General features: G+C 38.0%; 1 protein-coding gene across 3 annotated transcripts in view; it reads left to right on the top strand.

Annotated features, from left to right (window-relative positions):
* RPS6KA6 (ribosomal protein S6 kinase A6) overlaps positions 1 to 13,577 on the top strand; it is a 195,891-nt gene that overhangs the window by 54,002 nt on the left and 128,312 nt on the right. The window contains exon 3 of one of the 3 annotated variants that reach the window (XM_059157146.1): positions 4,607 to 4,618. The exons of the other annotated variants lie outside the window; for them this stretch is intronic. Coding sequence (XP_059013129.1) covers positions 4,607 to 4,618 — 12 coding nt within the window. The remainder of the gene's footprint in view (positions 1 to 4,606; positions 4,619 to 13,577) is intronic. 3 annotated transcript variants of the gene reach the window in all.

Genomic DNA, 13,577 nt, shown 5'->3' with positions numbered 1-13,577 from the left:
TGATATCTCATTGTGGCTTTGATTTGTATTTCCCTGATGCCGAGTGATATGGAGCACTTTTTCATGTGTCTGTTGGCCATCTGGATGTCTTCTTTGCAGAAATGTCTGTTCATGTCCTCTGCCCATGTCTTGATTGGATTATTTGTTCATTGGGTGTTGAGTTTGCAAAGTTCTTGATAGATTCTGGACACTAGTCCTTTATCTGATATGTTGTTTGCAAATATCTTCTCCCATTCTGTCAGTTGTCTTTTGGTTTTGTTAACTGCTTCCTTTGCTGTGCAAAAGCTTTTGATCTTGATGAAATCCCAAGAGTTCATTTTTGCCCTTGCTTCCCTTGCCTTTGGCGAAGTTCCTAGGAAGATGTTGCTGCGGCTGAGGTCGAAGAGGTTGCTGCCTGTGTTCTCCTCAAGGATTTGGATGGATTCCTTTCGCACATTGCGGTCCTTCATCCATTTTGAGTCTATTTTTGTGTGTGGTGTAAGGAAATGGTCCAATTTCATTTTTCTGCATGTGGCTGTCCAATTTTCCCAGCACCATTTATTGAAGAGGCTGTCTTTTTTCCATTGGACATTCTTTCCTGCTTTGTCGAAGATTAGTTGACTGTAGAGTTGAGGGTCTATTTCTGGGCTCTCTATTCTGTTCCATTGATCTATGTGTCTGTTTTTGTGCCAGTACCATTCTGTCTTGATGATCACAGCTTTGTAATAGAGCTTGAAGTCCGGAATTCTGATGCCTCCAACGTTGGCTTTCTTTTTCAATATCCCTTTGGCTATTCGAGGTCTTTTCTGGTTCCATATAAATTTTAGAATTATTTGTTCCGTTTCTTTGAAAAAGATGGATGGTACTTTGATAGGAATTGCATTAAATGTGTAGATTGCTTTAGGTAGCATAGACATTTTCACAATATTTATTCTTCCAATCCAGGAGCATGGAACATTTTTCCATTTCTTTGTGTCTTCCTCAATTTCTTTCATGAGTGCTTTATAGTTTTCTGAGTATAGCTTCTGTGCCTCTAAAGTTAGGTTTATTCCTAGGTATCTTATGGTTTTGGGTGGAAATGTAAATGGGATTGACTCCTTAATTTCTCTTTCTTCTGTCTTGTTGTTGGTGTAGAGAAATGCAACTGATTTCTGTGCATTGATTTTATATCCTGACACTTTACTGAATTCCTGTACAAGTTCTAGCAGTTTTGGAGTGGAGTCTTTTGGATTTTCCACATATAGTATCATATCATCTGTGAAGAGTGATAATTTGACTTCTTCTTTGCCGATTTGGATGCCTTTAATTTCCTTTGTTGTCTGATTGCTGAGGCTAGGACCTCTAGTACGATGTTGAATAGCAGTGGTGATAATGGACATCCCTGCCGTGTTCCTGACCTTAGCGGAAAAGCTTTCAGTTTTTCTCCATTGAGAATGATATTTGCGGTGGGTTTTTCATAGATGGCTTTGATGATATTGAGGTATGTGCCCTCTATCCCTACACTTTGAAGAGTTTTGATCAGGAAGGGATGCTGTACTTTGTCAAATGCTTTTTCAGCATCTATTGAGAGTATCATATGGTTCTTGTTCTTTCTTTTATTGATGTGTTGTATCACATTGACTGATTTGCGGATGTTGAACCAACCTTGCAGCCCTGGAATAAATCCCACTTGGTCGTGGTGAATAATCTTTTTAATGTACTGTTGAATCCTATTGGCTAGTATTTTGTTGAGTATTTTCGCATCTGTGTTCATCAAGGATATTGGTCTATAGCACTCTTTTTTGATGGGATCCTTGTCTGGTTTTGGGATCAAGGTGATGCTGGCCTCATAATATGAGTTTGGAAATTTTCCTTCCATTTCTCTTTTTTGGAACAGTTTCAGGAGAATAGGAATTAGTTCTTCTTTAAATGTTTGGTAGAATACCTGTGGAAGCCGTTTGGGCCTGGGCTTTTGTTTGTTTGGAGATTTTTAATGACTGTTTCAATCTCCTTACTGGCTATGGGCCTCTTCAGGCTTTCTATTTCTTCCTGGTTCAGTTGTGGTAGTTTATATGTTTCTAGGAATGCATCCATTTCTTCCGGATTGTCAAATTTGTTGGCGTAGAGTTGCTCATAGTATGTTCTTATAATAGTTTTTATTTCTTTGGTGTTAGTTGTGATCTCTCCTCTTTCATTCATGATTTTATTTATTTGGGTCCTTTCTCTTTTCTTTTTGATAAGTCTGGCCAGGGGTTCATCAATCTTATTTAATTCTTTGAAAGAATCAGCTCCTAGTTTTGTTGATTTGTTCTATTGGTTTTTTTTGTTTTGTTTGTTTCTATTTCATTGATTTCTGCTCTGATCTTTATGATTTCTCTTCTCCTGCTGGGCTTAGGGTTCCTTTCCTTTTCTTTCTCTAGCTCCTTTAGGTGTAGGGTTAGGTTGTGTAGGTGAAACCTTTCTTGTTTCTTGAGAAAGGCTTGTACCGCTATATATTTTCCTCTCAGGACTGCCTTTGTTGTGTCCCACAGATTTTGAACCGTTGTATTTTCATTATCATTTGTTTCCATGATTTTTTTCAATTCTTCTTTAATTTCCCGGTTGACTCATTCATTCTTTAGAAGGATGCTGTTTAGTCTCCATGTATTTGGTTTCTTTTCAAACACCCTTTTGTGGTATTTCTATCTTTAGAGCATTGAGGTCTGAAAATATGCAGGGAATGATCCCAATCTTTTGATACCGGTTGAGTCCTGATTTAGGACCGAGAATGTGATCTATTCTGGAGAATGTTCCATGTGCACTAGAGAAGAATGTGTATTCTGTTGCTTTGGGATGAAATGTTCTGAATATATCTGTGATGTCCATCTGGTCCAGTGTGTCGTTTAAGGTCTTTATTTCCTTGCTGATCTTTTGCTTGGATGATCTGTCCATTTCAGTGATGGGAGTGTTAAAATCCCCTACTATTATTGAATTATTGTTGATGTGTTTCTTTGATTTTGTTATTAATTGGTTTATATAGTTGGCTGCTCCCACGTTGGGGGCATAGATATTTGAAATTGTTAAATCTTCTTATTGGACAGACCCTTTGAGTATGATATAGTGTCCTTCCTCATCTCTTTTTATAGTCTTTGGCTTAAAATCTAATTGATCTGATATAAGGATTGCCACTCCTGCTTTCTTCTGATGTCCATTAGCATGGTAAATTCTTTTCCACCCCTTCACTTTAAATCTGGAGGTGTCTTTGGGCTTAAAATGAGTTTCTTGGAGGCAACATATAGATGGGTTTTGTTTTTTTATCCATTCTGATACCCTGTGTCTTTTGACAGGAGCATTTAGTCCATTAACATCCAGGGTAACTATTGAGAGATATGAATTTAGGGCCATTGTATTTCCTGTAAGGTGACTGTTACTGTATATGGTCTTCGTTCCTTTCTGATCTACCACTTGTAGGCTCTCTCTTTGCTTAGAGGACCCCTTTCAAGATTTCCTGTAGAGCTTGTTTGGTGTTTGCAAATTCTTTCAGTTTTTGTTTGTCCTGGAAGCTTTTAATCTCTCCTTCTATTTTCAATGATAGCCTAGCTGGATATAGAATTCTTGGCTGCATGTTTTTCTCGTTTAGTGCTCTGAAAATATCATGCCAGCTCTTTCTGGCCTGCCAGGTCTCTGTGGATAAGTCAGCTGCCTTACTAATATTTTTACCATTGTATGTTACAGACTTCTTTTCCCGGGCTGCTTTCAGGATTTTCTCTTTGTCACTGAGACTTGTAAATTTTACTATTATGTGATGGGGTGTGGGCCTATTCTTATTGATTTTGAGGGGCGTTCTCAGAACCTCCTGAATTTTGATGCTCGTTCCCTTTGCCATATTGCGGAAATTCTCCCCAATAATTCTCTCCAGTATACCTTCTGCTCCCCTCTCTCTTTCTTCTTCTTCTGGAATCCCAATTATTCTAATGTTGTTTTTTCTTATGGTGTCACTTATCTCTCGAATTCTCCCCTCGTGGTCTAGTAGCTGTTTGTCCCTCTTTTGCTCAGCTTCTTTATTCTCTGTCATTTGGTCTTCTATATCACTAATTCTTTCTTCTGCCTCATTTATCCTAGCAGTGAGAGCCTCCATTTTTTATTGCACCTCATGAATAGCTTTTTTGATTTCAACTTGGTTAGATTTTAGTTCTTTTATTTCTCCAGAAAGGGCTTTTATAACTCTGGAGAGTGTTTCTCTAATATCTTCCATGCCTTTTTCGAGCCCGGCTAGAACCTTGAGAATTGTCATTCTGAACTCTAGATCTGACATATTAGCAATGTCTGTATTGATTCGGTCCCTAGCCTTCGGTATTTCCTCCTGTTCTTTTTTTTGTGTTGAGTTTTTCCGTCTTGTCATTTTGTCCAGATAAGGGTATATGAAGGAGCAAGTAAAATACTAAAAGGGTGGCATGAACCCCAGGAAAATATGCTTTAACCCAATTCGAAGAGATCCCAAATCATGAGGGGGGAGAAAGGGGATAAAAAGAGGTTCAAACAGGAAGAGAGAAAAAAAAAGAAAAAAGAAAAAAAAGAAAAGAATTAAAAAAAGAAAACTAATAAGAAAAATATAAAAATGAATAATATATATATATATTAGATAAACTAATTAAAAACCATAAAAAAGAAAAAGGTAAAAGTTAAAAAAACATTTTACCAGAAGGCGAGAAAAAATAACAAAAAATGAAAAAGAAAAAAATTAAATTAACTGCAAGACAAAAAAAAATCACAGGGAAAAAGCCATGAGTTCCGTGCTTTGCTTTCTCCTCCTCTGGAATTCTTCTGCTCTCCTTGGTAGGTGAACATGGTCTTGGCTGGATTTGTTGTTGATCTTCTGGGGGAGTGGCCTGGTGTAGTGATTCTCAAGTGTCTTTGCCCCAGGCGGTATTGCACCTCCCTTACCAGGGGCCGGGCTGAGTAATCTGCTCGGGTTTGCTTTCAGTAGCTTTTGTTCTCTGAGCGCTTTCCGTACAGTTCCGGAGGACGGGAATACAAATGGCCGCCTCCTGGTCTCCGGCCCAGAGGAGCCGAGAGCCTGGGGCTCCACTCCTCTGTGCGCCCTCAGAGAATAGCGCCCAGCTACTCCCGTCTGCCTGACCTCCGCCCGTGCTCCTAGCTCACTGAGCCTGCGACCGGTTCAAGGTAACACCGAGCTTTGAACTTACTGTTGGCTCTGTCTCTGTAGCCGGCTTTCTCGTTCCAATACCCGCAAGCTCTGCGACACTCAGACACTCCCGATCCTTCTTTGACCCTGCGGCACCTGAGGCTATGCTGACCCCGCGTGGGCTTCGCCCCGGTTTAGCCTCTGGAGCGATGTCCCTCAGCGGAACAGACTTTTAAAAGTCCTGATTTTGTGCACCGTTGCTCCGCCGCTTTCCGGGAGCCGGCCCCTGCCCCCGGGGTCTATCTTCCCGTCGCTTTGGGTTCAGTTCTCTGCCGGTCCTACCTTTCAGAAAGTGGTTGTTTTTCTGTTTCCAGCATTGCTGTTCTTCTTCTCTTCGATCTGTGAATCTGTGATGGATTTTCAGGTGTTTGCAATCTTTAGATAAGCTATCTAGCTGATCTCCGGCTAGCTGAAGTAGTCTCAGCCTGCTACTTCTCCGCCATATTGACTCCTCCTCCAAAGTTATTTTTTTAAAGAATAAGATCGATAAACCATTGGCCACACTAATCCAAAAGAATAGAAAGCCCAAATTCATACAATTATGAATGAAAAGAGAGAGATCACAACTCACACCAAGAACGTAGAATTAATCATCAGAAGTTATTATCAACAGTTATAAGCCAATAAGTTAAGCAACCTAGAAGAAATAGATGCATTCCTAGAAAACTATAAACTTCCAAAATTGAACCCGGAAGAAATTGACATTATGAATAGACCAATATCTAGTAATAAGATTGAAGCAGTGATTAAAAAGCTCCCCAAAAAAAGAGCCCAGGACCTGAAGAATTCCTTGGGGAATTCTACCAAACTTTGAATGAAGAAATAACACCTATTCTACTTAAGCTGTTTCAAAAAATTGAAGCAGAAGGAAAACTTCCTGACTCTTTCTGTGATGCCAGCATTATGCTGATCCCCAAACCAGGCAAAGACCCCACCAAAACCGAAAATTTCAGACCAATATCACTGATGAATATGGATGCCACGATTCTCAACAAGATCCTAGCAAATAGGATCCAACAGCACATTTGAACGGTCATCCACCATGACCATGTGGGATTTATGCCTGGTTTGCAAGGTTGGTTCAACATTCACAAATCAATCAGTGTGATAGAACAAATCAATAAGAGAAGAGAGAAGAGCCACATGGCCCTCTCAATTGATGGAGAAAAAGCATTTGACAAAATCCAGCATCCATTCCTGATTAAAAGGCTTCAAAGTATAGGGATAGAGGGAACATTCCTGAACTTCATCAAATCTATGAAAGACCCACAGCAAACATCATTCTCAATGGGAAAAAGCTCACAGCCTTCCCGTTGAGATCAGGTACACGACAAGGATGCCTACTCTCACCACTTTTGTTCAACATAGTATATGTGCTGCCGAAGCGAGCACTTGTTCAACATAGTATTAGAAGTCCTAGCAGGGACGCCTGGGTGGCTCAGTTGTTTAAGTGGCTGCCTTCGGCTCAGGTCATGATCCCAGCATCCTGGGATCGAGTCCCACATCGGCCTCCTTGCTCAGCAGGGAACCTGCTTCTCCCTATGCATCTGCCTGCCATTCTGTCTGCCTGTGATTGCTCTCCCCCCCCTCTGATTAATAAATAAAATTTAAAAAAAAATAGAAGTCCTAGGAACAGCAATCAGACAACAAAGAGAAAGAAAAGGTATCCTAATTGGCAATGAGGAAATAAATCTCTCTTTGCAAATGACATGAGACTTTATATGGAAAACCCAAAAGGCTCTACCCCCAAACTACTAGAACTCATATAGCAATTCAGTAATGTGGCAGGATACAAAGTCAATGTACAGAAATCAGTGGCTTTCTTATACACTAACAATGAAAATACAGAAAGGGAAATTAGAGAATCAATTCCATTTACTATAGCACCAAAAACCATAAGATACATGGGAATTAACCTAACCAAAGAGGTAAGGGATCTGTACTCAAGGAACTACAGAACACTCATGAAGAAATCGAAGACATAAAAAGATGGAAGACCATTCCATGCTCTTGAATTGGAAGAATAAACATTGTTAAAATGTATATACTGCCTGGAGCAATCTATACCTTTAGTGCCATTTTGATCAAAATTCCATTGGTATTTTTCAAAGCCTGGAGCAAATAATCCTAAAATTTGTATGGAAACAGAAGAGACCCCAAACTGGTAAGGAAATGTTGAAAAAGAAAAAAGTGGCACCGTCACGTTACCTGATTTTAAGCTTTAGTACAAAGCTGTGATCACCAAGACAGCATGGTACTGGCATAAAAACAGACACATAGACCAGTGGAACAGAGTAGAGAGCCCAGAAATAGACCCTCAACTCTGTGGTCAAATAATCTTCAACAAAGTAGGAAAAAATGTACAGTGATAAAAAGACAGTCTCTTCAATAAATGGTGTTGCGAAAACAGCTATATGTACAAGAATGAAAGTCAAGCATTCTCTTATATCATACACAAAGATAAACTCGAAATGGATAAAAGACCTCAACGTGAGACAGGTATCCATCAGAATCCCAGAGGAGAACATAGACAGTAGCCTCTTCGATATCAGCCACAGCATCTTCTTTCAAGTTATGTCTCCAAAGGCAAAGGAAACAAAAGCGAAAATGAACTTTTGGGACTTCATCAAGATCAAAGCCTTCTGCAGAGCAAAGGAAATAGTCAACAAAACAAAGAGGCAACCCACGGAATGGGAGAAGATATTTGCAAATGACAGTACAGACAAGGGGCTGATATCCAGGATTTATAAAGAACTTCTCAAACCCAACCTACACAAAACAGATAATCATGTCAAAAAATGGGCAGAAGACTCGAACAGACACTTCTCCAATGGAGACATACAAATGGCTATCAGACTCATGAAAAAATGTTCATCATCACTCACCATCAGGGAGATTCAAATTAAAACCACATTGAGATACCATTATCTTACCCCAGTTAGAATGGCCAAAATTAGCAAGACAGGAAACAACATGTGTTGGAGAGCGTGTGGAGAGAGGGGAACCCTCTTATACTGTTGGTGGGAATGCAAGTTGGAGCAGCCACTTTGGAAAACAGTGTGGAGATTCCTTACGAAATTAAAAATACAGCTTCCCTATATGCCTGTAATTGCACTACTGGGTATTTAACCCAACGATGCAGATGTCGTGATAAGAAGGGCCATCTGTACCCCAATGTTTATAGCAGCAATGGCCATGGTCGCCAAACTGTGGAGAGAACCAAGATGCCCTTCAACGGACTAATGGATAAGGAAGATGTGGTCCGTATATAATATGGAGTATTATGCCTCCATCGGAAAGGATGAATAGCCAACTTTTGTATCAACATGTACGGGACTGGAGGAGATTGTGCTGAGTAAAATAAGTCAAATAGAGAGAGTCAATTATACGGTTTCTCTTATTTGTGGAGCATAACAAATAACACGCAGTAGATAGGGAGATGGAGAGGACTATGGACTCTGACAAACAACCTGAGGGTTTTGAAGGGGCGGATGGTGGGAGGTTGGGGGAGCCAGGTGGTTGGTATTATGGAGGGCACGTATTGCATGGAGCACTGGATGTGGTGCATAAATAATGAATTCTGTGTACAATGTAAATTAGTTAAATAAAAAAATAAAAATAATTTTTTTAAATGTAAATGAACTAACTCCTCTAATCAAAAAAAAAAAAAAATTGGAGGTCCTGAATGTGTTAAAAAAGCAAAAAACACAAATCAAAAAGACATATCTATATACTTGATATTTACTTCAGATGTAAGGACTCACAAAGACTTAAAGTGAAAGGATAGGAAAATATTTTTCATGGAAATGGAAATGAAAAGAAAGGTGGTATAGGTACATTCATATCAGACAACAGAGACTTTGAAACAAAGATTATAGTGAACAACAAAGGACAGACTCTACAAAATGTAAAAGGGGTCAAGAATATCCAATACTTAAAAATATATATGCATCTAAGTTTGGAGCACCAAAATATTTAAAGGCAGGTATTATCAGGGAGAAATTATTAAATGAAAAAACTGACAGCAATACAATAATAGTAGGGATTTTAAGCTGCCAGTTACCTCAATGGATAGATCATATGCAGACATATATGGAACCTTGTTTCAGGAAGAAAATATTGATCTTCAATGATTATTAGACCAGATGGACTTTAAGAAATATATATAGGGAGAGAACATTCCATCTAAAAGCAACAGAATATATATTTTCTGAAGTGCACATGGAATATTCTCCCAGATAGATTACATATGAGGGTACAAAACAAGTCTCAATAAATTAAAGAAGGATGGAATATATGAAGCATCTTTTCTAATGACCGATTTATGAATCTAAAAATTAATTACAAAAAATACTGGAAAAACTACAAATTCCTGGAGATTAAACATGTTACTGGACAACTGCAGGGCCATAGGGGAAAAAAAATAAAGGAGAAATAAAAAAATCTTGAGATTAGTGAAAACAGAAATATTATATACCAAAACCAATCAGATGCAGCAAAGAACTAAGAGGGAAAGTTATAGCAGTAAAGGCTACCCCTAGAAAAGAGAAATCCCCAGTAAGCAATTTGACTTTATACCTACATAAACTAGATAAAATTCCCAAAATTAGTAGAAGGAAGGAAATAATAGAGGGAATAAATGAAATTGATATGCAAAAGATAACACAAAAGATCAAATAAAAGCTGATTCTTTGAATAGATAAAATAAATTAAAACTTTAGACTTGCCAACAAAAAGAGAGGGCTCAAGTAAGAAAAATCGGAAATGAAAGAAAAGCTGCAGGTGTTAACATATAAATAAAAAGGTCATAAGAGATTATTATGAAAAATTATAATAAGATCAGCTTCAACCTGATGCCAACACCAGACACATAGACTTAAAAAAAATTATAGGCCAATATTCCTAATGGAATGAGATGCCAAAATCCTCAGCCAAATATTAGAGAATGAATTCAATAATACATTAAAAGGATTATATTGGGTGCTTGATTGGTACAGTAAATTGAGTGTCTGATTCCTGGTTTCTGCTCAGGTCATGATCTTGTGGTCATAGAATTGAGCCCTGTGTCCAGCTCCATGCTCTGTGCAGAGGCTGCTTAAGACTCTCCTCTACCTCTGCCTCTCTCAAATAAATCTTTGGGATTCCTGGGTGGCTCAGTTGGTTAAGCATCTGCCTTTAGCTCAGGTCATGATCCCAAGGTCCTGGGACTGAATCTCAATTAGCTCCTTGCTTTGGCTCAGGTCATGGTCTTGGAGTCCTTTGATCAAACTCCATGTTAGACTCTCCATTCTGGGAGAGTGTGCTGGTCCCTCTGCCCCTTCCTTTGCTCCTGCTGTCACTTTCTCTCTCAAATAAATAAAATCTTAAACACACACACACACACTCACACACACACACACACATGGCCTTTACATCATGACCACATTGAATTGGTTCCAAGGATGCATGGATGATTCTGTATCTATAAATAAATTAACATGGTAAACTGTATTAATGTAATGAAAGATAATGTAATTTTCTGCATCCTCGGTAGATGCAGAAAAACATTTGACAAAATTCAACATTGATTTATGATAACCCTCCACAACATGGGCATAGAGGGTATGTGCCTCAATATAATAAAGGCCATATATGATCAAATGACAGGTAATACTCAGCAGTTAAAAGTTGAAAGCTTTTCTTTAAGATCAGGAATATGACAAAAGATGTCTATTATCCTTACTTTTTTTTTCTTAAAGATTTTATTTATTCATTTGACAGACAGAGATCACAAGCAGGCAGAGAGGCAGGCAGAGAGAGAGAAAGGGAAGCAGGCTCCCTGCCAAGCAGAGAGCCGGACGTGGGGCTCGATCCCAGAACCCTGGGATCATGACCTGAGTCGAAGGCAGAGGCTTCAACCCACTGAGCCACCCAGGTGCCCCTATCCTTACTTTTTATTCAATATAGTATTGGAAATTCTAACCACAGTGAGTAGGTGAGTAAAAGAAATAAAAACATTCATATCAGTAAGAAAGAAATGAAACTGTCACTATTTGTAGATGACATGGTACGATAAATAGAAAACCTTAAAGACTCCACCACAAAATTAACAGAGCTAATAAGAAAGAAATCAAGGAAACAAGTCCATTTTCAGTTGCACCAAAATGAATAATACAGGAATAAATTAAACCAAAGAGGTGAAGACCTGTACACTGAAAAATAGCAGGTATTGATTAAAGCAATTGAAGAAGAAACAAATGGAAAGACATTCTGTGCTCATGGATTGGAAGAATTAATGTTATTAAACTGTCCAAACTACCCCAGATAAACTGTAGATTCAATGTAGTCCCTAATAAAATTACACTGAAATTTTTTACAGAACTAAAAGAAGTAATTCTAAGATCTGTATAGAACCACAAAACCCTGAATAGCCAAAACAGTCTTGAGAAAGAACAACGCTGGATGTATCATGCACCCTGCACCCTGATTTTATTTTATTTTATTTATTTATTTTATTTTATATTTTTCCCACCTATGAGAGAGAGAGAGAGAACGAGTGGTGGGGAGGCGCAGGGGGAGAGAAATAGAAAGTAACCGACTCCCCACTGAGTAGGAAGGCCAACACAGGGCTTGATCCCAGGACTTGGATATCATGACCTGAGTCAAAGGCAGATGCTTAACTGACTGAGCCACCCAAGTGCCCTCATGCACCCTGGTTTTAAACTGTATTACAAAACTCTAGTAGTCAAAACCGTATGGTATTGGCATAAAGCACACATTGATCAATGGAATAGAATAGTGAATCCAGAAGTAAAAGCACCAATATATAGTCTATTTAAAATGGTGTTGCTAAACTTGACAGCTACATCCAAAGAATGAAAGTGGGACACTCTCTTGCACTCTATACAAAGTTAACTGAAAATGGAATAGAAACTTGGCTATAAGACTAGACACCACAAAAATCCTAGAAGAAAACTTTGATGATAATCTCTTTGATCAATCAGTTTTAGCAATATGTTTTTTGGATGTGACTCCAAAGGCAAGGGAAGCAAAAGCAAAAATAAACAGGTGGGTCTACTTCAAACTAAAAAGTTTCTGCACAGCAAAGGAGAAACAACAAAAAATGAAAAAAAAAAACCTACTGAAAGGAAAACATTTACAAATCATATAACTGGTAAGGAATTAATATCCAAAATATAGAAGAGCTCCTACAACTCAATTACAAAACCAAACCAAACCAAATCAAACCAAACCAAAACAGTTTTAAAAATGGTCAGTAAAGCATGCACCTCCTAATCTTGACATTGTAAATTCAAGCCCCATGTTGGGTGTAGAGATTACTTAAGAAATAAAATCTCAAAAAATTTAAAAAAGACGCACAGAGGATCTCAATAGACATTTTAACAAAAAAGATATACTAATGCCCAAAAGGTATATGAAAATATTCTCAACATCACTAATTCAGCAGGAAATTGCAAATCAATATCATAGAGATATTTCCTAACACCTGTGGGGATGGCTTTTGTTAAAAAGATACCCAGTGTTAGGAAGAATGTGGAAAAAAACAGAAACCTCATGTATTTTTTGGTGAGAATATATATGGGTGCTGGATCTATGGAAAATAGTACTGAGGTTTTTAAAAAAATTAAAAATAGATATACTGTAGGTAGGATCCAACAATTGCACTACTGGGTAACGTTGCAAAGAAAATGGAAACATAATCCATAAAGATATTTCGACTTCTGTGTTTACTGCAGCATTATTTCAATAGGCAAGGTATGGGAGCAACCTAAGTGTCCATTGATGATGAATGGATAAACAAGAAGTCATGTGTGTATGTATTGTATACACACACACACACGCACACAATAGAATATTACTCATCCATGAAAAAAAGGATAAAATCCTATCATTTGCAACAGCATGAATTGAGCTTAGGGGTATTATACTAAATGAAATAAGTCAGACACAGAAAGACAAATACTGCATGATGTACATGTGGAATAAAAATAAACAAAACCCAGATTCATGATAAAGAGAACAGATTGGTGGTTGCCAGAATGATAGGGCATTGGGGAGGCGTAATTTTTGCAGGAAATTAAGAAGTACCAACTTCCAGTTATAAAACAAGTAAGTCATGTGTATACGATGTATAGCTTAGGATATATAATCAGTAGCATATTAAATTTGTAAGGTGGTAGATGGTAACTAGTCTTATTTTGGTAGCTATCTTACAATGTATGTGAATGTGAACTCACTATGTTAAACAGCTGAAAATAATGTACTTTATGTCAGTTATATCATAAAAACTAAAACATTCATACAGAACAGAATATTAGTGTATTTACAGATATGCACAGCTATTGCCACAGTTTTAGAACTTTATCACATCATAAAGAAACATTTTACCCTTTATTTGTTACCCCCATTTCCTTATCCCATACCCCTAAGCAAC

Source organism: Mustela lutreola, chromosome X (assembly GCF_030435805.1).
Source record: "Mustela lutreola isolate mMusLut2 chromosome X, mMusLut2.pri, whole genome shotgun sequence".
Classification (NCBI taxonomy): domain Eukaryota; kingdom Metazoa; phylum Chordata; class Mammalia; order Carnivora; family Mustelidae; genus Mustela; species Mustela lutreola.
The sequence above is the reverse complement of the archived record's forward strand: the minus strand, read 5'-3'. Positions and strand labels throughout refer to the sequence as shown.